The following is a 25,939-nucleotide window of genomic DNA, read 5'->3' on the forward strand; positions in this document are numbered from 1 at the left end:
TATAATAGAGGTAGGTACGGGAGCTAAACCGCCCGTAGGTATAAAAGAAATAATGGTTTTTGTTAAAAGCTTAGGGTCTTAGGCGTAAAAATAAGGCATAGGTATATACTATAATAGTAGATGCAAATAATCCAATTAGCTCCAGGATGGTAGTGTAATATGTGGTTCGTATACTTCGTATGCGTGCATGTGCCTCCATCAATTGGTTGAACAAGACAGATTCGAACTGTCGACCTCCGTCTGTGGTGATGTGAAGAGCATCAAGCATGCCAAACCGAGAAATCTACCAAAACCAAACCAATCTACTAAAAGTTTGCAAAGCTCACCGTTTCTACTACTGTTTTAACATTGTTCTATTGATAAATTACTTGGCTATCGGCTACCATAGTATTTGCGGATTCCTGAATTCGACGCCACTTTTATTCTACACGTCGTGAAAAATATTGCGGCGTCGATTTTGGCGTCCTTTGTGTGACGTAACACAAAAAAAAAACACATACATTTTCTTCATTTTGTGTTACATTCTTTCATATTTTTGTGAATATTCCATTGTGTTACCTACACTTTTTTGCAATTCACTCGTTTACGGGTTTTACTAGTGCTGCACTCTGACAACAGAACATTGTATTCTCTATCGCCATAATTTGTGACGTTTTCAACCAAAAGGTTAACATTGTCGGTTGTCGACGAGGCTGATTTCAAATTGAAGCTTTATGGAAATAGCGCCTTATTGACAACAGATAATAAGAACCCATTTGGTTGAAAATGATACATTTGTCCCTATTAACATAATTTAGCCATAATTTCATGAAAGCATTTTTCAGCTTTAGATGTGCATATGCAGTCATGCACATCTAAAGCTGTAAAATACAGACTTATAATTCGAAATGTAATAAGTGACTTAGGAACATATTCCGATTGATCAAACTTTAATTATTCTATGTGCGGCAATTAGCACTGTACGTAAATACATACCTATTTCGAAAATTTAACCGGCCATATGTAAGTACTTACTGCAACTACAAAACGTTGTGCGAATAGTTAAGGTGGTTCGCTTTCCATACAAAAAACAATTGCGTTATATTAAGTAATTACACACTATTAGGTACTTATGTAATTGTTTTTTTTGTATGGAAAGCGAACCACCTTAATTGCCAACGAGAGGCGATAAATTGAAACACGATCTATAGGTCAGGAAATGAATGCTCAAAAAACGTTGTAGAGGGAAATGCTAGGAACACAGTTTTTGACTCCGTAACTTTGTTTGGACTATAACTAGTCTACCCCCCAGCACCGGGGCTACAGCCGGGGACTTTTGATATGTTCACCTCCTAACTAGTCCAAACAAAGTTACGTAGTCAAAAATTGTGTTCCTAGCATTTCCCTCTATAACTTCTTATTGCTTGGCCTACTAAGGGAGTTCTACTTTTCGAACATGTATGTTTGGGACTGCTTCTAACTCGACCTAGCAGAGATACTATTTTCTTGCGCATGATTGCCAGAAAACTTCTAGCTTCGCAAAACATGCCAGATGCACTACATCTACGAGGTAAGCCCTACAGCATTCTGAATGCATTGTTATACTGCACTTTTAATGCATCGTAGGCTCGCTTCGTATAGTTAACCCACAGGCCACTCGAGTAAAAGGAATGGCAATATGCTCTAAAGAGCGTTGTACCTTGACATTACTGATATTATTAACATAAAAGGTTTACATTTGCTCCATGTGAAGCTGTTGGAGGAAAGAAAATAATAAAACTCATGAACTTTCCTTTTCAATATTTTACTGACAGGTGAATAGGTTCTAAAAATGTAGTGCAATTTCCTTTACCTTCGTATTTTCACGGATACGTCCGAACGTCTCATATATGCTACTTGTATTTCAGTCAATACAAACAGTACTGAGGCGAGGTTGACTAAAGTAGCTTTTATACCTAACTATTCGTATCTTCCCCTGCAATTGGCGACTCACACGAAGACGTCAGTCGCCCGAGGCGCGCGACGCACGTCCGGCGCCGGCGACTCAGCAGAGACTCATTCTGGCTGCTTGTATCAGCTCCTGAAATTTGAGAATAATTATATTTAGAATATTTGTTTAAAATGATTTTATCAGTGCAACATGAACTTTAATTCACTTTCATAACTTTCCTGGCTTATTTTATATAGGCCCTACATACATAGATGTCGCTAGAAATAGGTACGTAACTTTTCTGAAAACCTAAATGTTAAATGTTTTAAAATTATGCCTGCTTATATGACCTTGTATTATCGTAGTTTATATAAACTGATATGTCGTTTTTACAAACACTCCCTCAGTGGACTTGTTGTACAAAGTAGCAACAAAGGTCATTCAAATTCTGAAAGTGTCATTACGGGATTGTCCATATGAGTATGACACCAACGAAACGGCCAAGCCGTACTGTTTGACCAAGATGTTGGCTTTATACTGTTAGAGCTTATAAAGTTAGGAATGACAGAGTAAAAGTCTTGGTACCTACTACGGGATCTGATAACTTTTTTAGTGTAAAAGCTTTATGCAACTAGTCTTGGCAACACTTTACATTAAATGTTTTCGTGGGTTGTTCTAACCTCAAAAGTAGTAAGGTTGTCTGGAAGAGATCGCTTTTTAGCGATAAGACCGCCTGTTGTTTAATCTCTTCTTCCTGTATTATTTGTATTGTTTTCTGTAATGAGGTGTGCAATAAAGAGTATTTGAATTGTATTGTAGTATACTGTAATTGAGGTAATCTGAAAAAAAAACCGGCCAAGTGCGAGTCGGGCTCGCGTTCCAAGGGTTCCGTATATTACACAATTTTTAACAATCAGTGCCGGATTAAGATATTTTGATGCTTTAAGCATTTCTAGACCATGGTGCCCCCTCTCCCTAGGGTCATCAAGATTACATTGATTTTTTTTGGTAAATTGAGAGAAGTTCAATGCCGCATTACAGCTGAGAATGGAAATCAGTCACATCATTTTATCACGAAAATTGACAGTGCCGTTGCAGTAATGTTGCAACAGAGTACCTAATACTGCTGCAGTCGCCACCCGAATGTCACCTTTATCATATCTAAGAAAGTGATTGAAACGCGAGCGAAGCGAGCGCGAAAATTTTTCGATATAAAAACGCAATATGATAGACAGTTGTACATTTTTACTTTTAGTATGGAAATCAGTCACATCATTTTATCACGGAAGTTTTAATCATTTTTTATCATTTTATTTGCGATAAAAAAGGCTATATACAAGTTGTTTCTGTAAAATTATACATTTTTAAGTCCCATCTTTCTTAACTGACTATGCAGCATGCAAATTTTAGTGTAATATATACCTAACTTCACCTACTTAAACTAGTTTAATACAAATTAATTATCAACAACAATAGAAATAAAAATACACTGTCAATTATGAAATAATAATATATCATGTATCTATCTCAAACAAAAACACTTCAATTAACATAATTTAAAAACTAGATTGTTGATTTACAAGGTATTCATTAATAGAATAAAATGTCGAAGACAGCAGCCATTGAAAAAGTGCTCTTTTAAATTTACTATTGGGCAATTCTCTTATGTTGTTGGGTAACTTATTAAATATATTGACACACATAGCATAACAATTTTTCTTAAAAGTGGCAGTTCTTTGCATTTTATTTATGACCAGCCTGTTAGTGTTCCTAGTATTTCTTAGGAATACTTCGTTGGCTGTTTTAAACAGGTCTATATTTAACTTAACTAAGTTGACAGTACTTTGCAACAGAGTAATGTTGCTGCAGTCGTCACCCGAATGTCACCTTTGTCATACCTTAGAAAGTTATTGAAAAGGCGAGCGAAGCGAGCGCGAAAATGTTTCGATATAAAAAACGCAATTTTACTTTTAGGCCGAACCAGGCCCGAATCCTGGCATTTTGGTGCTCCCCCCTGAACGTGGTGCCCTAAGCACGTGCTTGTTTTGCTTATTGGTTAATCCGGCACTGTTAACAATGTATTTTTTTATGTGAAACGTGAGTGAAATCTAACACTTTAAACTCTCGCGTTTTGTACATATATTTAATTACACAAACGGGTCTACCGCGTTTGGACGCGCGTTTGGTTGGCGTTTGTGGGTTTGTTGGGACGTCAGTCTTTCCGTGACCACAGCTAGTGCAACTCAGCTGAAACGTCGGAATTAAAGGTAAAAACAATGAAATTATATCGCGGTAGACCCGTTTGTGTAATTAAATATGTGATTGAAATCTCTTTAAAAAATCCGTAGGGGTCGGATCTAAAACTGTAATTAAGTCCGACTCACGCTTGACTGTACATTTATAATAGGTTTTCCTGTCATCTATAGGTATAGACCTATTTTATGTATTTTTTTCAAAATTTTAGACTTAGTAGTTTCGGAGATAAAGGGGGGGGGGGGGGGAATGGTCATTTTTTGCCTATTTTCTTGAATAACTTCTAAACTGTTTATTCGAAAATTATAAAAAAAATATATTTGAGATCCTTACAATAAGCTCTTTAATTTGATATGTAACATGATATAATTTGAATTTTTTTTTTTAATTTTTTCATTTACCCCCCAAAAGTGGCCCCCATGTTTAAAATTAATTTGTTTACGTTACATGTCCATATTTGGGTCACAAACTTACATATGTGTACCAAATTTCAACTTGATTGGTCCAGTAGTTCCGGAGAAAATCGGCTGTGACAGACGGACAGACAGACAGACTGACAGACAGACGCACGAGTGATCCTATAAGGGTTCCGTTTTTTCCTTTTGAGGTACGGAACCCTAATAAAAAGGACTATAATTATTAAAATCATTTAAATTAATTAAGGTAAATGTGTGGAAGACTGTCAGGTAAGACGACAAGCTCTTTCAATCCTTCAACTCTTGCACTTGTGCATTCTCTACTTACAGAAGTTTTGTAGAGCAGAATAAGCGAATCCATGTAGATGTAGTGTAGGGACGCTCGGCAGGAAGCAGGTGGGCTGTCGATCACGTGTTGCGTTCATTCAGCCCAATTCCCTAGAGTTGGAGCTGCAGCTAGGTTACTGTCCCGGCGGCATTAAGTGCCACACCATTCTCCTCGAATCTTCTTGTTTTCCTGCAGAACAGAAGAACATCTTTAAGTTCGTTTTCTTTCAGTGTGTCTTTACCGAATGTATTATATCGCGGTGCCGCATACATGAATTACATGATAAGTTCGCCTTTGTACTAATGATGTGTGTTCTTTCATGTTTTATGTTTCTTTTTGTACAAGGACTATACCAGTTTTTTTTGACAGAAGCGCCGTGTGAGTCTGTTCATTTTTAGGTTATTTTCCTTTATAAATAACATCCTTTATAAATTTCATCCTTATTTATTAACTTGGTTGAGGTTTATTTACATAAGTTAGGTTATTAATACATTTGTTCGGATACAAAGCTAGGGTAAGGCCTTTTTGGCCTTAGGGCCAATGGAGGGGAATGAGAAGGAAAAGCCGCCTGACGAGACCGATGGTAACTCTAATGTTATGGTTGGTATGGACATTGAAAATAATTCTAGAAAAAGAAACTTGCAAACATTAGACTTATCACCGGTCAGTAGTCCACAAGAACCGGCTCTTAAAAAAATTACAACCGACGTCCACAAAGAGATCTCGGAACAGGTAACAATAGTAAATGAGGATGTCACCAACCCCCACGTAGATAAACAAATCGATGAGAATGCTAACCCACTTTTGTACAAACACCCGGATCTTGACACAGAAGGTCGAGGATACAATGCAGACGACGATGGCCCATTTGTGGTACACATCTCAAAGGAATCTTCTACTGACTCCAGGTCAACATTGAAAGCCATCTACGTAGGTATGCTCTTAACACAGGCAAATGTCACAAATATTAAGAAGGACGGGATAAAATCTGTAGGTCGCAATAGAGTGTCAGTTACATTCAATAAAGCCGTTGATGCCAACTCTATCTTAAAAAACCCCATGCTAGATAAACACAAGCTATCAGCAAACATACCAACGTACAACATATCTCGTATGGGTCTAGTTCGAGGAGTTCCAACAGATTGGTCCATGATTGATTTTGTTAAGGGTACAAATTTAATAGAAGGTAAAGGTAGGATTTTGAAAGCGCGTCGACTACAAAGGAAAGTGACCAAGGAGGATGGCTCTCCATCCTGGGTTCCAACCCAGACTGTAGTAGTTACTTTTGAAGGTCAAACTTTGCCATCTAGAATATTTGCTTATTATACCTCTCTAGTGGTGGAGGTATACCTACTGCCAACAATTCAATGCCGAAAATGCCTTAGATTTGGACACATCCAGACTCAATGTCGCTCAGATGCCCGCTGCTACAAATGTGCCCAGAAGCACCCGGGTGATGGGTGTAATGTAGCTCCCGAACACATATCCTGTATTTTTTGCACTGCCCGACACTATGCCACTGACAGAAACTGCCCAGAACATCACCGACAAAAGTCCATCAAACTGATAATGTCTGAAAGAAATATTTCATATGCTGAAGCATCCACACAAGTCCCAGTTGTAACTCGTAGACCCTATGCGGACGTTGCAAATATAATGTTTGGCCCCAGAGAATTTTCCCCCCCATCACAATCTCCCGTTGACTTAACAGATTTATCTTCTACCCCTCCCAGAACCTCTCACCGCAAGACAGTATTTTTGTCACCTCGATCAAGACCTTCCTTATCCCCAGGTTATGACCAACAAGCCCATAACAATATAGTCCGACCCCCTCCATCCCAAATCCCCAACGGACAAGCCCTCAATAACTCATACACCAGAGAAACTCCTAATGAGGACCTCATGGAGCTCCTCCTTAAACTGTTAACTAATATCATCGCAAAATGGAGTGATATATTACCGAACGACGTTGCACCTTTAATGTTGACCCTAGTAGAAAAACTTTCCTTCCCTCACCACCATGGACCGCCAGGCCACATTTCTTCAATGGAATAGCCGGAGTATTATTCCTAAAAAACCAGATCTCATCCAGCTGATCAACGAACATTCTGTGTCTGTCGCGGCCGTCTCGGAGACGTGGCTGAGGCCCGGGTCTCAGTTTAGACTCCCGGGCTTCTCATGCCTTCGAGATGACCGCATCGATGGACGTGCGGGATGCGCTTTGTTGATCAAGCAATCCTACCCCTTCTCTCAAATTCCCCTCCCTCCTCATGGAAATGAAATTAATGCCGTAGCCGCTAAGGTTATGGGCATTAATTTCATTTCAATATATATACCTCACCCTGACCTTGACCTTATTCCTGAATTATCTTCTATCCTAAACTCTGTCCCTCCTCCTCATATAGTTTTAGGCGATTTTAATTCACACAACATTTCGTGGGGATCATACCATTCAGATGGGTTTTCGTCACTCTTGTTAGAAATCTTCGATGAAATCAACGTTTGCATTATAAACGACGGATCGCCCACACATCGAGTCTATCCTGGCCAGAACCCACAGTCCGTTCCCGACTTGTCAGCTTGCTCCCCTAATTTGGCCTCATTGTTATCTTGGACTGTGCTTCGTCAGTCCTATGGCAGCGATCACTTTCCCATTATTATATCCAAGCCCTCATCTGTTCTTCCATCCCCGTCTCCTGAACCGCTTTTGAAATACAGAATACAATCAGCTGACTGGTCGAAATTTTCACTTTATGTCGAAACAAAAATTAAAGAATGGGACTCTACCTTAAATGACAATAGGGAAAATTACTCAAAATTCAAAAATTTACTTTTAGAAGCAGCTGATAAGTTTATCCCCCGGAAAAAAAACAAAAAGGATAAAATCCTTTCACCTCCATGGTGGAATGCTGACTGCACAGCTGCCGTGAAAGAGAGAGATGAAGCTGAACATAAATTTAATGAATCTGGTGACATAGAGGACTTCATCAATTTCAGGAAAACCTCGGCCCGCACTAAACGCTTATTGTCCAAAACTAAGAAAAAGGGTTGGAAAGGGTTCTGTGAGAGTTTGTCCCCTAGAACTCCCCCATCAGTTGTGTGGAAAAATATAAGGCGGTTCAGAGGGTCCTTTAAACCGGATATCATATGTTCTTCTGACAGGTCATCTTGGCTTTTGGACTTTGCTGACAAACTGGCACACCCAACTGCCCCAGAATTATCTTGTGTAGTGTCACCACCACTCCCTCCTCCATCAACCACCTTTGACGAACCATTTTCGGTTGCGGAGCTCAAAATAGCTTTGGATGGACTGCGCAACACTTCACCGGGAGAAGATGGTATTCCTTACTGTTTTATAACTGAACTGAGCTCATTCTCACAGGAATACTTTCTTGGCATTCTAAATCACGTGTTTGACTCAGGAGATATCCCGGAAGATTGGAAAACTCAAATTGTCATCCCAATATTGAAACCAACTAAAAATCCCCAAGAGGCCAGCTCGTACCGACCGATTGCGCTCTCCACTACGATGGGCAAGATACTTGAGCACCTAGTAAAGAATAGGCTGGAGTGGTACGTCGAGAGCAGGGGAATGTTAGCAAACACCCAATTCGGGTTTCGAAAAGGTAGGAGCACTATGGACAGCTTAAACATACTAACCACGGATATCAGACTGTCGCTTTCCAACAATGAGGACCTACTAGGATGTTTTCTTGATATTTCGGCAGCTTATGACAATGTCCTTCTTCCGGTGCTCAGAGCAAAAATGCTACATCTGAGCATTGCCGTGAAGATTGTACAAATTGTCTCCAATCTATTCATAGGAAGAACCATCAAAATCCGTGATGGCAGCTCTTATCTTTCTCCTCGTACACTGTGGCAGGGCCTTCCTCAAGGATCTGTTCTCAGTCCAATTCTTTACAGCATATATACATATGATTTAGAGCAATCTGTGCTTCCCTTTTGTAACATTCTACAGTATGCAGATGATCTAATCCTCTACACTTCCGCAAAATCTGTTGATACGGCGTCTGCAAGGTTGAACATGGGCCTGAGTTACCTGAAGGATTGGCTTGAAGAGCATGGTCTGTCTTTGTCACCCTCCAAGAGCTGTGCTGTGACCTTCAGTCGCAAAAGGAACATGCCAACTGCAGATGTTCATTATGGTGAAGAAAGCATTCCCAATAAAGAGTCAACCAAATTCCTGGGTATCATCCTGGATCGGAAAATGAGTGGAAAACCTCATCTGAAATACATACAGGACAAGTGTGAAAAAGGGATCAACATTTTGCGAGCTCTATCAGGAGTTTGGTGGGGTTCTCATCCATATTGTCAGAAGCTACTTTATAATGCAATTATTCGCAGCCACATGGACTATGGATCCTTTATATTAGAACCATGTAATAAGGAATCCTTACAAAAGTTAGATTTAATACAAGCTAAATGTTTAAGAATCATACTTGGTGCCATGAGATCTTCCCCAAAAAATGCCATGCAAGTAGAATGTGTGGAGCCTCCTCTGGTGCTGCGTAGACAATATCTTGCTGACAGGTTCCTCATAAGAGCTATCTCCAACTCCAATCACTTGCTGATTACACGCTTGCAGGCTCTTGCTTCATTGGTCACTGAAAACCCATATTGGATTCATAAGGAGTTTCCAAAAATCATTATTTCTTATTCTAAATTAAACCGTATAAACCCCATATTATATAAATCAGGAACAAACCCCTTATTTGAAACAAAATTTGAAACTTTAATCTACACCCCTAGTGTTATTTTTGATCTTGGAATATTTAAAAATGACCCGGGAGCTAACAGCAAATTTAAAAAACTTTTAGAAAAATGGGAAGGCTACTTACCTGTGTTTACTGACGCATCAAAAAATGATCCTGCAAATTGTGTTGGAGCAGCAGTGGTGATTCCAAAATATAACATTGTCTTGATGTTTAAATGTCCTCCTCAATCATCCATTTTCACAGGCGAGGCTGTTGCCATCTTGGAAGCTGTAGCATACGCTGACTCTCACAATATAGCAAAAATGATCATTTTTACAGATAGCAGGAGTTGCCTGCAAGCTATTATGGGCAACCAGTTTAAAATGAAGGCAAAATTCCCCTTGATACTTCAGATCAAAACCTTATTAAGAAAATGTGAATCAAAGGGATTAAAAATAGTACTCGGATGGATCCCAGGCCATTGTGGCATTCCTGGAAACGAGTCTGCAGACTTATGGGCAAAGAGAGCTATTGAGATGGGTTCACCAGGCCACGACAGGATATACAGCTCTGACCTTCTAAGCCATGCACAGACTGATATGTTTAACACGTGGCAAAATCTCTGGAATTCTACCAGATTGGAGGTAGGAAAACACTATGGCCACATTCAACCCAATATTCCACGTAAACCATGGTTTTTCAAATTCCGAGCATACCCTAAATGGGTCACGTCTACAATTTGCCGCTTACGCTTGGGGCCAGTTTGTACACCTGTATTCCTTGCCAAGATACGGGTCCGGGATACGTCACTGTGCGAATGTGGGTTAGACGAAGGCACCGTAGATCACATTTTCTTCTCTTGTCCGAGATTCAATTACTCTTTGTACGATGTGTTACCTTCAAATATTCCACGACCCATTAATTTTTACTCACTTCTCACTCTAATGAACCCGCCCCTAACTTCTATCCTTATTAAGTATGTACAGGAGCATAATATAAAACTTTAAGTCTTACTGCTCGTCTTACTATTACTATTATTTCTATCTATCTATATATTTCAATTTCTACGTTTTTTCCTCCATTTCATCCGCTATGTTGCTTGCCTTAACAATCTGTCATCCGCTTTCCGCTCTTTTTCACTAATGTTGGTACTATTGTATGTTAATTGTGTCATGTCATGTATTTGTCTGTGATGTCCATAATAATTTGTTTGTTTTAGGTTCCCGTCTATCCTTCCACAAAAATCAAAATTTTACCGAACATTCTCGTCTCACAAGTCAAAAGTCTATACCTCGACATTGGCAGAATCCACCTTGCTAAATTTAGCAAGGAGTAAAAGCCATAATTAAAAAAAAAAAAAAAAAAAAAAAGGACTATACCAAACAAATTTAAGAATATCCACAGATGGCTCAAAAACAAATGAAGGGACCGGATGTGGTGTCTTCTCGGAGGACCTGAACATATACATCTCAAAACCCCTGGGTTACACTGGGAACACAATACGGGATTCCAAGCTGAATGTGTAGGAATAATGGAAGCTTGCAAAGCGATAAAAAGACGAGAAGTAAAACAAGAAAATATACTAATACTGTCAGACAGTAAATCAGTACTGCAAGCACTAGGTAGCTACAAACTTACATCGGAACTCATACTTGAATGACATCGAGGCCTCACTGAAGTGAGCAAAGAAGGCAACAAAGTAACAGTATAATGGATAAAGGGGCATAGTGGATCAAGAGGAAACGATGCAGCGGATGAACTGGCCAGGAAAGGTTCAGAAACCAGCTTCACAATAAGTTGTTGTTGTTGTTGTTGTCCTAAGGCACCCCAGAGGTGCAAAGGGCCTTCACAAGCTCGCGCCACGCCTTCCTATCTTCAGCGACCACTCTGGCCTCGCTCCAGCTCAACCCGACCGCTCGTAGTTCATTTGTGACGGACTGCTGCCAAGAGTGTCACAATAAGTACTGGACTAAAATGAACACCTGTAGGCAGACCAAAGAACAAAACTACAAGCTTACACCAAAATATTACTAAAAACACCCAGACACGTTTTACGATTACAGTGAGTTTTTTAATATTCCACTAGTAATTTAATAATTAATACAGGCGTGACATTTGTATAGTACCGATATAAATTACATTCTCATTGTTAATAATAATTTCGATATATTGCAAATTTTAACGATTAATTTTATTTATATAATTTGGATTATGTTTACAGGTATATGCACATAGAATACTAGACCAATACTAGTACTTATATGGAAAAAAAGACATGTAACAAATTGTTATCAATAAATTTTTCATTTCATTTCATTTCATTCATTTCATTTCATTTCACACCAACTACGCAAAATAGTAGGATTAATCACAGGTCATAACAGACTAATCCAGCGGTCGGCAACCTTTTAGCAGCCTAGGACCAAATAGTAGTTACCGAAGTTGATGCGGGCCGCACTTTGTTAATATTTATGACTTTATCAGACATTGTTGTTTGTCAATATTACATACAAAATAGCCTAGGAGGCACGCGGGGTGCAAGTGAGAGGTTCGCGGGCCGCTTGTTGCCGACCGCTGCACTAATCAAACACCTACATAATATGGGTAAAACAGACAGCCCCATGTGCAGAGTGTGCATGGAAGAAGAAGAAACAGTAAAGCATATTCTCCCACACTGTAGGTAGAAGGTAGAAGTATACAGGAACCAATACCTAGGGACTCCGTGCACATTGAAGGAGGCAGTTAGCGACCTGAAGACACTGCTAGGTGACATGGAGGAGCTGGGGCCACCCCATAAACACAATTTTTTTGCTCTTAAGTAGTAGTTTTTGATGGTGTTTGACCCATTGATCAGTGACCCAGTCTCAGTTTTTCTGATAAACAGCTGTCTTAATGGACTCACCAATATGTTTTGCAGAAACCTCCACCTTGTAGCATACACCTTGTTTTCTCAGTCAATCTCAATATAAATAAATATATTGGGACATTTTTACACAAATTGACCAAGTCCCACGGTAAGCTCAAGAAGGCTTGTGTTGTGGGCACCCAGACAACAATATAATTATTCAATATACAAATATCTGTCTCATCAAACAAATAAATTCCCTAACCAGGATTTGAACCCAGAACCATCAGCTTCACCGGCAGGGTCACTAGGCTAGGCACCCACTAGGCCAGACTGGTTGTCAAATATAACCAAGATATTCTTTTGAACAAACTGCCATGTCACTGCTGGTTTCAATCTGTGCCCTTCATAATCTACATACTTACTGCTGTCTGTCTCTCATGCAGTCTAAAAAAATTAAGTGTGGGGTACAAACTTTGTGTCGGTCGAAAGTCGAAACCCTCTTGCCTTATCTCCTGATCCACCTTTCAATACTGGTCATCACTCAAGTAATTTTCCAAATTTCTGGGAATACTTCTAGCTCGAGACAGAGGTTAAATATGTGCCATAGCGGCTCCGCCAGCACCATGCTGTACAGTCCATACACACGAGGGAATACCATGCGGACACGAAGATTTTTTTAGCTTAAGTTGTTGAATTGCGGCACTTACCTCCAACTTCGGCTTCTCCATTAATTAATATTTTTTCAGTACCTCGTACCTCTACTGAGTCTACTGTTTCTTTTATTAGAATTCATTTTATTGTATTTGTAAACCAACAAGTGTCAATACAATACTGTCAATGTCACTGAAAGATGGCACTAGAAAAAACCGATTATTTTTAAATTGTCAAGAGCTAATGTCAGAACGTCCCTACTAATTTTGACAGCTCCCTTAAAAAAAAGAATCTCTCTGGTTTTTGGCTTCCTATTATTGGGTCGTACATTATTGGGTCGGGCTTTCTCGACCTGTACCAATAATGCGCAGCCCAATAATTGAAAGCCAAGGGACTCAAATTATTGGACGCGAATTATGGGGTCGTACATTATTGCCCTGTGAAAAGAGTGGCTTCGTATTATCGCCCCGGACCAATATTGCGCGGCCCGAGAATGCTCAACCCAGGAATGTACAGCCCAATAATACGCGTCCACCATGGACGCCTATTATTGGGCTGTACATTCTTGGGTTGAGCATTATTTGGTCGTACATTAGTGGCTCCCATTACCGCTAGCCAGCCGACATGCACTCCTTCCAACTCATTTAATTTATTCACGGAGTGTAGAGTATTTTACTTAAAATCAATAAAACATAAAAAAGAAACGTGTCGGGTTGCGAATAAATACGGTAGTGCGGATAAAGTGCATAAGATGTGTTTGCCATAAAAGTTGTAAAAACATCGGTGCGATATCCACATTTTGGATCCGGAAACCTACTTCCAATATTCGCATACTTTTTATCTCTTGTTTTAATTTAATCGTTCTTCTGTGATAATTGCCGTAGATATTAGTTTAACGCCTTTTATTGGATCGGTGGTTAATATCGTCGCCGCGAGTTTGGTTTCCTATCACTCGGTCAGCGCGACCTTTATGAAACCAGCGTGTACGAATTGATATGTGGCAGTGAAGTGTAGAAGTAAACATGTTTAGAAGCAAGATAAGGATTCACACATGCAGAATAATCTTGCTGACATCGTTAGTGTGGTTGTTGGTGGATGTGGCGCTACTGACTTTGTACTCAGATTGTATTGGTGACGGCTGGGATTGCAATAAAAATAAGAATGCAGATTTCGTTGCACCGGTGAGTAAACCCATGATGTTAGAATAAATCCACAAAACCTTATAAGCCTTTAAGGGCAATGCCCTCAGACACACAATAGGTAGCATTGTGTATTATATTATGAAGAGGGTGCTAAAAACTTGCATGCACGTTGTTTGTTGAGCATAATTTATAAATTTGTTAGGTATTGCTGATCATTAATATATATGCAATGTAAAAAATTGGTGAATTAAAGTAATTCTCTGTGATTATGATTACAATAAATCTTCGTGAATAATTTGCTTCTCAAAACAAAATGTTATGAGTATAACTCAAACTTTAAGTCAAACAAAGACAAAAATTAACCAACTTCTCAAGTCTAACAAAAATAATGGAATGTGAACTGAAGTTTTAAATTGTTACAATGACTTGCAAGAATTGTTTACAAAATTTAAACTGGTGTAAGTTAACATTTCCTGTTATTATCTTATTAGTCTTGGCAGTGAAAACATAGCATTGTCTGATTAGTAACCTGAAGGTCAGGTATAAAACATATCAAATAACAATTCATTTGTTTTACCAACACACTTTGTATGCTTCCAATAAAATGTACTAATTTATTGCAAATTTTTACAATTGGATAATTAAACTTATGCTCTTATCAGTTACTACTCAGCTGATATCAGATAAGAATAAATTTAAAAGTGGATCCAGTGATCTCAGCCCAGTCCCTTATCCTCCCAAGTCCCCGTTGTCATTATTGCAGTTTTGAAATTGGAACCTTCTTGTATTCCATTTTAATTCAGAATTCGATTTGGATTAAATCCTTTATAAAGGCCTCAGGGACTCAGGAGGTTGTGGTGGAAATTTTTGCTGTCAGTGGATGAGGTCTTGATAGCTCAGATGGCAGAGCACTGGCTACTGATCCAGTTGTTGTGAGTTGAAATCTGAAGCGACACAGTAAATCTTTGCATTTTTAGGGTTCTGTACCCAAAGGGTAAAACGGGACCCTATTACTAAGACTTCGCTGTCAGTTAAAATTTTCACAGATGATGTATTTCTGTTGCTGCTATAACAACAAATACTAAAAACAGAATAAAATAAAGATCTAAATGGGGCTCCCATAATTTTCACAGATGATGTATTTCTGTTGCTGCTATAACAACAAATACTAAAAACAGAATAAAATAAAGATCTAAATGGGGCTCCCATACAACAAACGTGATTTTTGACCAAAGTTAAGCAACGTCGAGAGTGGTCAGTACTTGGATGGGTGACCGTTTTTTTTTTGCTATTTTTTTGTTTTTTTTTTTTGCATTATGGTACGGAACCCTTCGTGCGCGAGTCCGACTCGCACTTGCCCGGTTTTTTTAATTTATTCTAATGTAGCATCGTTAGTAGACGTTTCTGTTTGATATAAAATTAATTAAGAATAATTTGCTAATAAACTTTTTAGCAATATAATGGGATTGGTACATTTGTACAAATTGGCAGGTGAAAGGGAGTCTAACTGGTTCCTAATGACTGTCAGTGTCACAGACAGTGCTCTAACAAAATACATTACCTAACTCTATATGGTTTCTATTGTAACGGCAAAAATATTGCAACGAGAACAGGTATTGCTCAACCACCTTTTATTTACACTGCAATTTTGATAATGGAAGAGAAACTGAAACAAATCCTTTGTTAACTTTAAAGTTTATTTCACTGTGCTATGATAACTGTTACATAAAGCAGAGAAAAGATTTTTATATAGTCTTCGGATAAAAAAACAATTTAGAATACAGGGTTAAGGCAGGGGTGCGAAACTCCTGAGATCGGCCAAACTCGGCTCCGCTCAGCTCAGCATTGCTCCGAGCAATTATTAGGGTTGGCACCACTTGACTTCCTTTTGCGTGCAAGACCACAGATAAGATAATCAATTGAATTTTGACAACTCTAAATAGCCGAAAGGGATAATGCCATATATTAGAAAGGGATAGCAAGAGTCGACCCTGAACCGCTGTCAAACTTCGGTTTTGTAGGAAGTTTCCTTTCTGTATGATAGTACTATTATTTATTCTGTGGTTAAGGGCAGTGAGGATTTATAATATTTAATTTAAAAATATCTGGGAGACCGAGCTTTGCTAGGAAAACATAAAAACTCAAAAATGTTCATTTTCACAGAGATAAGACCTAGCTAGATCAATTTGTCGCCTCTGAAAACCACCATATAGCAAATTTCATTGAAATTTTTAGAGCTGATTCCGAGATCCCCGAAATATGCTATAAATAATGGTTAAAACAAAAATATTACTTTGCTAATCCGCGAAATAGTAACATGCTAGTCAATCAATGCTAAACTCATTATACTGACTGACTGACTTTTAATATCATCTAGGGAATGCAATCTCGCACCAAGATTATCGATTTGAGATCTCGCACGAAAAATCTGAATCGAGATAGGGTGTTTCGAGGTCTCGACCGTCACACTTTCGAGATCGAGATTAATTTCGACGAGATTGAGATTTGACAAAGTAATTAACAATGTGTTATTTTGAGCAAAAATCTCTATACTTATTTAGAGTACCTACGTCATGTTTTTGAAGATCTTCAAATTAATCAACATTTATGTTAAAACTAATAATATGTATGTAGCTCTAATTTGCATGTAATTATGAAAAATTATGTAATATTAATTATTTACAAAATTGTAAGCAGAGGCAGTAATATGCTCAGTTGATATTTTTGACAAGCACTCAGCAACTTACAAAAAAAGCGGCCAAGTGCGAGTCGGACTCGCCCATAGAAGAAAATGATATTAGAAACCTCAATATCATTTTTGAAGACCTATCCATAGATACCTCACACGTATGGGTTTGATGAAAAAACATTTTTTGAGTTTCAGTTTTATGTATGGGGAACCCTAAAAATTTTATGATCTTTTTCTATTTTTGTATGAAAATCTTAATGCGGTTCACAGAATACATCTACTTACCAAGTTTCAACAGTATAGTGCTTATAGTTTCGGAAAAAAGTGGCTGTGACATACGGACGGACAGACAGACAGACATGACGAATCTATAAGGGTTCCGTTTTTTGCCATTTGGCTACGGAACCCTAAAAAATGTAGGGTAAGCGAGCAAAAATCATAAATATGTAATTGTGACTGGGTACGTTAAGCCGGCCGCATACAATAGCACGGCCTGAACAACATGAACCTAAGGTCAAAAAGATTATTCAAAACAAAGTAATTCACACGGATCAATCTTTCAATCTCGTTCGAGATCTCGAAAATATTAATCAAGATCTCGACCGATATTGCTAAAATTGAGATTTCCTGTCAACGAGGTTTAATCTCGAAAATTCGTGCTAGATCTCGCGAGATCTTGAAATTGCGAGATCGAGATTGCATTCCCTAATATCATCACTAAGCAAAATATTACAAGCCTGATTTTACTATAGGTATTTAAAAACGTAATGAGTGATTATTGATCCTGATAGGCTAGAATTATTTTATTACATTAAATTTTTAAGCCAAGTCAATCAAGCCTTCAAACATTGAGACTGTCAGAACAATAAATAAGCTTCCTAGCATTCTCAGAGACATTTGATTTTTCATTTCATTTTCATTCCTTCATACTCTTCATAGGTTATCCATTAAAATTGGTCATGCAATGCAATGCACATAGCATTTTCATTTGAAAAATAACTGTAGCCCTCTTAAGTAATTACTTATTAGAACATTTTTGTGTAAATTCTCCTAAAAAATCTAAGAACTACATGTACAAATGGAGCATTCCACGGGCTGTCCCGTACAAACGCATTTTATTTGCTGTGTTGCGACTATTTTCTCGGCATTTAAAGCAGGCGATTATTTTTCTGTGCATATTTTTGACCATTTGTCATAGAAAAGGAAACTCTTATACCTTTAAATCTTCAGAAACTTCGCGTTTGTACGGGACAACGGTAGACAATTTCATGGAATGCTCCAAACATACAGTGGCGTTCAAAAGTGTATGGATAGATGTCAACCGTAATGCCTTAATATTACGATTGAAACATCTCCGTGCACTTTTGAACGCCAATGTACATGTTCAATGTTAGAATAAATTGTGAAGTGGTACTTGTAGAAAAATAATAAAATTATTATGGTATACTCGGTAATAAATAAGCAGTAATAGCTCACTCCAAGAAGCATCATATTAAAAATAGCAATTTAAAAGCTTGTTTAGATAACTATAGGCTATAAACTGCCACAGGTGTGCATGTGTGCAACCTATAAATAAACTGTTTTATATTATTAAACCAACTTATACCCACGTCTTCAGTTGACAAGCATAGTTGGTTTTTTTACTATACCTTAAAGTAGGTACGCCATTCCTTTTTACAGATAAAAACCGGAAATTCAATTTAAGTTGAACTAAATATAACAAAATGTTATCAAACTAGGATACACCTATAGTGTGTACTTGTAAATATTTAGTATACCTACTGGAGAAAACTTCGATCATCCAAGGAACGTTATAGATAAACGAAATCAATGCATGCAGTGTTCCATTTTCGAGTATCCAATATTGCAAAACGCTATGCTATATGATGAGGCCTAGGCCCTGGTATTTCAATTAGTCGATTACTGTACCAAACTGACGATTAATTATTTTAAACAACGGTGAGAAGAAGCTTTTATGTTCATGCTATAAAAGCGATAAATCGATATTCGTTTCGATTTGTACAGTCACCACATGGGAATGTTGAGCCACTTGGCAATGGACGCAATTTAGTCGTGTAATATAATGGGTTCGGTATTTTTCGTTAGTAGGCACGATCGCGATATGACCGATGTTACCCGATGATATCTTGGTTGCTTTGTTGCGTCAAAATTTCACTATGTCAAAACTAGTTGACGTAATAAAAATTCCTTCGTCTACGAAAAGGATTAGCCAACGGCCATTAAATTTTGAAGTTACTCGTTTGAATCAGACGCTAGATGTCGTTGTTCCTAGCGGAAACTGGATAACGAGAGTTCTTCATGAATTCGTCTAAAACCGTTTAGTAATCTACTAGTATTTTTTTCAAATTGGATGCCATGATTTAACTGACATTAATAGGCGAGATCTTTTTTCAAGTCGAGATATTTATATAAATATCCATGTTATCAGGCAATTTCAAATTATTTTTTCATTGAGAGAGACAAATGCTATTGCTGTCTTTACTATCATTAAATGTGTCACAGCTCCTAGTTGACGTTAATTGAATACTTATGTAACCTTTGTGGAAATATGGTAGATAACCTTTGATAGTCTACATACCGGGTGTGGCCTGTAATATGAGCAAAAAATTAAACTGTAGGCTGTACTCCTCATACTGACTAACATTTGTTCAGCGACTTTTAAAAATAACTTGTGGTTTGATTTTTAATACACTTTAAAGTTTATTCTAAGACGCAATGTATTGCGAATTTTGTTTTGTTTAAGGCGTGACAAGCAACGTCAATCACAATGATATGGCGTGGCGATGGCGTCCATTGAAGATAATATTTATTTTGTATGAAAAATAGGGAGTCTAAATAATTCATAATTTTTAAAAGTTGTAGAACAAAAGTGTCACCGTTTGAGGAGTACATTCTATGTTTTAATTATTTGCTCATGTTACAGGCCACACCCGGTATAATCCTATAATCTGTCAGTAGCTATAGAAATGTTTAATAGAGACTTGATAGTTTCTGACTCAAATTCTAACTTTGAAAAAATATCTGACAATGAGTATTGTCAATTTTTTTTTCGCTGTAACATTAATTGCGGAAAAGTAGCTATCTAAATCTAGTAAAAAAATCAAATATGCCACCGGCAATAAACGACGAAACTAGACATGAAATTATATTTTTGCACCAGCAAGGGTTAAGCATGCGTGCAATAGCAAACGCGTTAAATGTGCAGGTATAAGGTTCTACAAAATAATAATTTCCAAACACATTGATTTTATTAAGAAAATATCTAACCTATTCATTCCTTTCTAGCGAAATACTGTCAGCTTGTGGGTAAATAGGTATGCCGCAGAAGGAGATATAAATGATCACCGTCAAGGCAATCATGGTGTCTCGATACTATCAATGGAACAACGCAATGAAATGCGAGAGAGCTACATGGAAAATGGGTTTATATCTACCAACTATTTCGCAGACCGCTTCAATTGCCACCCCAATACCATCCGAAAGCATTTGCATTCTATGGATCTTCACCATAGACGTCCCGCATACAAAATTGCTTTGACGGAAGATCACAAAATCGCTCGAGTCAATTTTGCTCAACAGTACCGAAATTTTGATTGGGGTTCGACAATATTTTCCGATGAGAAGTCGTTTAATTCAAGTGACCACGGTCGTTTACATCTCTGGCGTTATGACAATACGCGATATGCGGAAGACCATGTTATACCAAACAGGGAGTCGGGTCGCATCAGTGCAAATTTGTGGGGGTGGATGAGTTCGGACGGTGTAGGTGAGCTGGTTCCTTTACCTCCCAGGACCAACGCTCAATGTTATCTCAGCGTGTTACAGGAAAGCATGCTTCCCACCGTAAGGGCATTTTATCCACGGGAAGAATTGCCACATTTTCATTTTGTGCACGACAACTGCACGATACACAGGGCCAGGATTGTAAAAGACTGGCTCCATCAACGTCGACAGGAAATAACGGTCATACCGTGGCCTGCTAAGTCTGCGGATCTAAACCCCATAGAGAATCTATGGGGTTTAATGGTCCAAAGATGGGAAAATCGAAATGAACGATCAAGACAAGCTGTGGAAAATCATTGCCAAGAAGTTTGGGAAGACTTGCGAGGAACTGATTATTGCACTCGATTTGTGGAGTCCATGCCTTCGCGTCTCCAAGCTGTCATTGATAACGATGGATCATATACAAGTTATTAGTTTTTAGATATCTCTTTGCTTTAATACGAATAAACAGATTTTGGTCTATTTGTTATGTTTTTTACATTTTAAATAGTAGAGTTAAACGTAAATATTTTTTAAATAATAATAAATATTTTGACATAGATCTTTACGAGACAGTAATGAGGGTATTAGACAACATTACAAAGAAATGTTTTAAATTCCAATAAAAAGAACACAATAAAATATTCGTAAAATAATGAACTTCTGCTTATTTATAATTATATTTTTCATTCACTTTCCTTTTGACAGCTGTTATCTACATGAGTTTCAGTTTATGAATTATATGGAAATGGCTGCCGTTAAAAGGAAAGTGAACGAAAATTTCTACATAGCAGCTTAGCAGTCAAATAGACGTTTCTAGGACTAAAGCGGATGTTGTAATGTAACCATAGTAACGTCAGCTTCCGGAAAAATCGCTATCAATCATTGGTTAAATATTTTTGTTATTACGTAACCATAGTAACGCCACCTTCCGAAGAAAACACGGGCGGTCATTGGCTAACCGTATTTGGTTTTACGTAACTGTAGCAACGACCGCCCCATTGGTCAGCAGAGTTCGGCCGAAGTCGTGATACGAGACTGGTAAGAGTTCGGACCCCGACTTGGATTATTCGACCAAGTTGCGAACAGTGGTAAGTGGCTCAACATTCCCGTGTGGTGACTGTACGATGCGACCTTTTTTTTTAAATATCGGTCAAATTAACACCGCAAACATAAAGGGCTCTCTGCATACTACAATCAGCATTATTAACACTTAAGGCCCACTTGCACCATTCCAATAACCCGGGGTTAACCGGTTAAACCTCGAGTTACCGTGGTTACCAGTACAATTTGACACGGTTAAATCGGGATGGTGCAAGTGGGCCTGTGTTCATTACATCCAATCCTGCCGGCGAAAACTATCTGCTGAGAGGGATAGAAATATATTATTTATTTTTCTGACGATCTCAGCAGCAGGATAGCAGAATGTGTTCAGCGAAACTATACATAATAAAATAATACCCCCCCCCCTAACCCCTTTATCTCTTGCCTCACTCAATATCACTATTCCATTCGAATGCAATATCAACAACCTGAAAAATTGCCTTTATAAAGTCAGTGTCTCGTCTTTGTCAACAGGATAACATACACAAAGAAGAGTACAGAGGCAAAAAAGCCGCTATAGCGGCAGCGCTCAAATCGGAACAAGAGAGCGAGATAGACGATGCCATCGGCGGTGAACATGACGTAGTAGTTGGGGAAGAAGGCGTGCTGCTGCCTCCGTATCCCAGGTCCAGACTTAAGCGGTGGGAGAAGGCGCCCACTGTGCTACCGCAAGGGAACTCGCCTGGCGAACTGGGTAAGTGGCATTGACGTATACATAATATCTAGGGACTGGCTTTACGGGCAATAATAATGAGGCATGACAGGGGCCAGTAGAGCGGTGTGAAACCGCTACAAAGCGATAGGTTGATGAGTTCATCACTCGCGCGATTGGTTGATGAGTTCGCATTACGCGCGCTATTGGTCACAAGCGCAACTAGTTGCGTTAGACTGCACGATTGGCTGGAATTGGTGAGTAACACCGCTGAACTAGTACCATAAGACCCGTAAGGCCCGTCCTTAGATATTATACATCAATGGTAAGTGGTATTTGTGTCCTTGTACTCCGTGTATGTCACCGCACCAGGCTTTTATACATTTTTTAGGGCGTTATATCACCGCAAAGCATCTTAGGTGGTCGTTATCGAGATACAAACTGTAGTGTGGTCACCGATCGCTATTTTGTGGTCGCGTTTACAGGTCGCCGCTACTACACACGCTCTTAGGGCGTGTTTACATTGAGAGAAGATTCCCATGTTTTATGACCATGACGCTGTCGATTATCGGAGGCAGCAGTCGACGAGGGCCCAGTGTAAAAACGCCTTTTTAACCAACAAGAAATTATAGCATTTAGTTACCCACTAAATGAGCATTCAACCTATGAGTTCCGCGAAATGTATGAAATTGTGCAATAGTGATGAACTCTGACATATACCTTACCTACTTTCTGTGAGATTCGTCATCACAAAGCTTGGCCAATGTATTGAGAATACTTCTAGGCACTATATTCGTCTACAATCATTGCTTAATGATTCGGTGACCCAGTTTTCAATGGTTATGTTTGTTTATAATGCCTGTAGTTTACAGCTAGAACATAATGCGACGTGTTTAGAAAACAACGGTCAATCATTGCCGTACCTAATACCTATTACGTGCCCTAACGAACCGTGGCATTTTGATGTCTCTGTCTTGTAAATGCCTAATAAATCACACGTGCCTAAATGTAAATGCCTAATCAATCGCGACAGCCTAAAAATGCCATAATGCAATTAATCTGTGTGAAGTTACTAGGGGCAAGATTGTTTTGCCGGCGTATTTATGTCACAATGCGCGTGTTTCCTTGACATTGTAGTGTAAACTATGGAACTGAACCATGTTTTTTATATCCCAGATACTAAAATGGATTAAGTTGCTCCTTATAAAAGAAACCAAAGAGATATAAATATGTATTATAGGTATAAATTGTTTCTAATTTATCGCTAAAGTACCTAAGAATTTTTAGTACCTCTCTCTCTCGACGTACCTATTGTAGAAATGTAAACGTGTCTGGTTGATTGACTGTTATTTTATCATAACGTATATATAGGTAGAAAGCGATGCTCTACCGTCCCGCAAGCGGTGAGACTAAGTGGCATTCATATAAACGTTCACCCTCCCGCTCCCAAATAGACATTCACATTATGATGTATCATGTACCCATGTAATGAAACTACTTATTCGTAATATTTGATACTGTAACCCAATAAACGGGACTAGCCAATTGTTCCACAAACTAAATTAGAGTAGGCAACTGCTTAGAACGCAGGTGACTCAAATGCTACTATGAATTGTAGGGGAGCCCCGCTAGCCCCTCGCACCCCCAATTCCCTATAATCGGTGGATGGCGGGGCGCACATCCTTCCTAAGCTCGAAAATGCGTCTAGTCATTAATATCTATTTAGAGGTATTCGAGATCCGTTGCACTGTTCTGATTAGTTTGAGCTTTCCACTCTGCTGCTACGGCTTTGACAGGAACCGAACTAATGGGTTTCCGTAGTTGTTTATTTCATAATAACACACCTGGAATCCGTTATGATCCCGCCAATGTGTCTGCCACTTAACCTTTAATAGAAACATTCACTCCGAACTATGACATTACCCTAATTACAGTGCAACATACAATGAAAGGGACCCGCAAACTGTTTCACACAATTCAGACAGACGGCAGCAGACTGAATCAGGGTTGGTTCACAAATCATACTGCGTCGCTTCACTTTATACCTACCACCATCGCCAGTCACCAACCGGGACCCATTTTATAAATGTACAATTTACAATGTTACGGGTTTAAACGACATTTGTTTAACCAATGATGAGCGACCTTTTGCCCGGTATTACTTACACAATTAATAATAAATTTGTAAAATTTGAACTTGAGGCTTGTACAAGGCATATTCCTCGCGTTATTCTCGCATTCTGCCACGGCTCGACGGCTCATGGGAGCCTGGGGTCCGCGGCTTGGCAAGTATTAGGTGCCATTATGAATGGGAATTATTTGTAACAACCCGATACAATATATTTTTCATCATTTCGACTAGCTTATGGTCGACATTTGGTACTGGCTTGTGGATTGCATATTGTCACAATATCAATAATTACCGCGAGCAGTCGGCGAGCCAAGCGCGCCTGATCAATTCAGCTATATTTATATACCTACCACTATTTAATTACACAAACGGGTCTTCCGCGATATAATTTCATTGTTTTTACCTTAAATTCCGACGTTTCAGCTGAGTTGCACCAGCTATGGTCACGGAAAGACTCCGTAAAAACAATGAAATTATATTGCGGCAGCCCGTTTATGTCATTAAATATGTGTACAAAACGCGAGAGTTTAAAGTGTTATATAACTACCACTATTTTTATATAGGTACTCAAAGGTAGTTGTGACACTTGTGACAGACTTTGTGGTCATCTTATGGCTCCTCTACACGATGGGCCAACGCCGGCCACTCCAAGGGACGCATTTATGCGTTAGAGGGAGCAAGTGATATTGCTATATCATTCTACCGCATGGCTGCGTCCCTTGGAGTGGCCGGCGTTGGCCCATCGTGTAGAGGAGCCATTACACTGGAAACCAGCAAACATTCGCGACAATACGTTTTACAAATTACGTAGCACCAGAATGAAAGCATCTCTCGTCCCAGGCATGACTAACTGTCTGTTGCATTCACTTCATCGGTGTAATTATTTACAGCCATTGACCACTAATTGCCAGCTCATTTGTTTACAATATCGATAGAATTGTACAAAGGAATGCGTGCTGCCTCTATTGTGGAATTTTGATTATATATCTCCATCGTTGATTGACGGATGTACGTTCATTCGGCACTATGTGTATTTATATTTCCTAATTGTGTATGTACTTCTATTCAATTTCCTACTTAACTATTACCAAATTGGGCAAGTTCGAACTAACAACCCGAAAAGTTAAAAGGAAATGTGCGCTGGTTTCCAGTTCAAGTGGTGTTCTAAAAATATCCGTTCAGTTTAAACGTAGATGGCTTTTATAAATTTCTAATGCAGTTTGCTCTTTTCCTTAAAAGTTTGCCGAACCCTGTTATAGGACTTGTAGCACGGAATAACTAATATAATAGTACTTTGTAGGTCGATTATAGTTCGTGC

The 25,939-nt window shown here is 38.7% G+C and overlaps 1 protein-coding gene and 2 long non-coding RNA genes across 5 annotated transcripts in view; 1 reads left to right on the forward strand and 2 right to left on the reverse strand.

The window, feature by feature from the left end:
* The window catches only part of LOC134672528 (polypeptide N-acetylgalactosaminyltransferase 5), an 83,960-nt gene that overhangs the window by 15,615 nt on the left and 42,406 nt on the right, over positions 1–25,939 (forward strand). For both annotated transcript variants that reach the window (XM_063530470.1, XM_063530471.1), the window contains exons 2-3: positions 13,740–14,301; positions 22,313–22,532. In XM_063530470.1, coding sequence (XP_063386540.1) covers positions 14,143–14,301; positions 22,313–22,532 — 379 coding nt within the window. In that variant the 5' untranslated portion in view covers positions 13,740–14,142. The remainder of the gene's footprint in view (positions 1–13,739; positions 14,302–22,312; positions 22,533–25,939) is intronic.
* Positions 1,566–13,661, reverse strand: LOC134672550 (uncharacterized). 2 transcript variants are annotated; one of them, XR_010099351.1, is made up of 4 exons: positions 13,177–13,661; positions 4,907–5,095; positions 2,590–2,684; positions 1,566–2,059 (listed from the first exon to the last, which is right to left on the reverse strand). It is a non-coding gene; the product is annotated as an uncharacterized LOC134672550 (long non-coding RNA). The 2 variants fall into 2 exon arrangements; XR_010099350.1 differs by lacking the exon at positions 2,590–2,684 and having other exon boundaries at positions 13,177–13,652.
* LOC134672549 (uncharacterized) lies at positions 8,114–10,182 on the reverse strand. The gene is made up of 3 exons (XR_010099349.1): positions 9,766–10,182; positions 9,367–9,531; positions 8,114–9,152 (listed from the first exon to the last, which is right to left on the reverse strand). It is a non-coding gene; the product is annotated as an uncharacterized LOC134672549 (long non-coding RNA).

This window comes from Cydia fagiglandana, chromosome 17, assembly GCF_963556715.1.
Source record: "Cydia fagiglandana chromosome 17, ilCydFagi1.1, whole genome shotgun sequence".
NCBI lineage: Eukaryota > Metazoa > Arthropoda > Insecta > Lepidoptera > Tortricidae > Cydia > Cydia fagiglandana.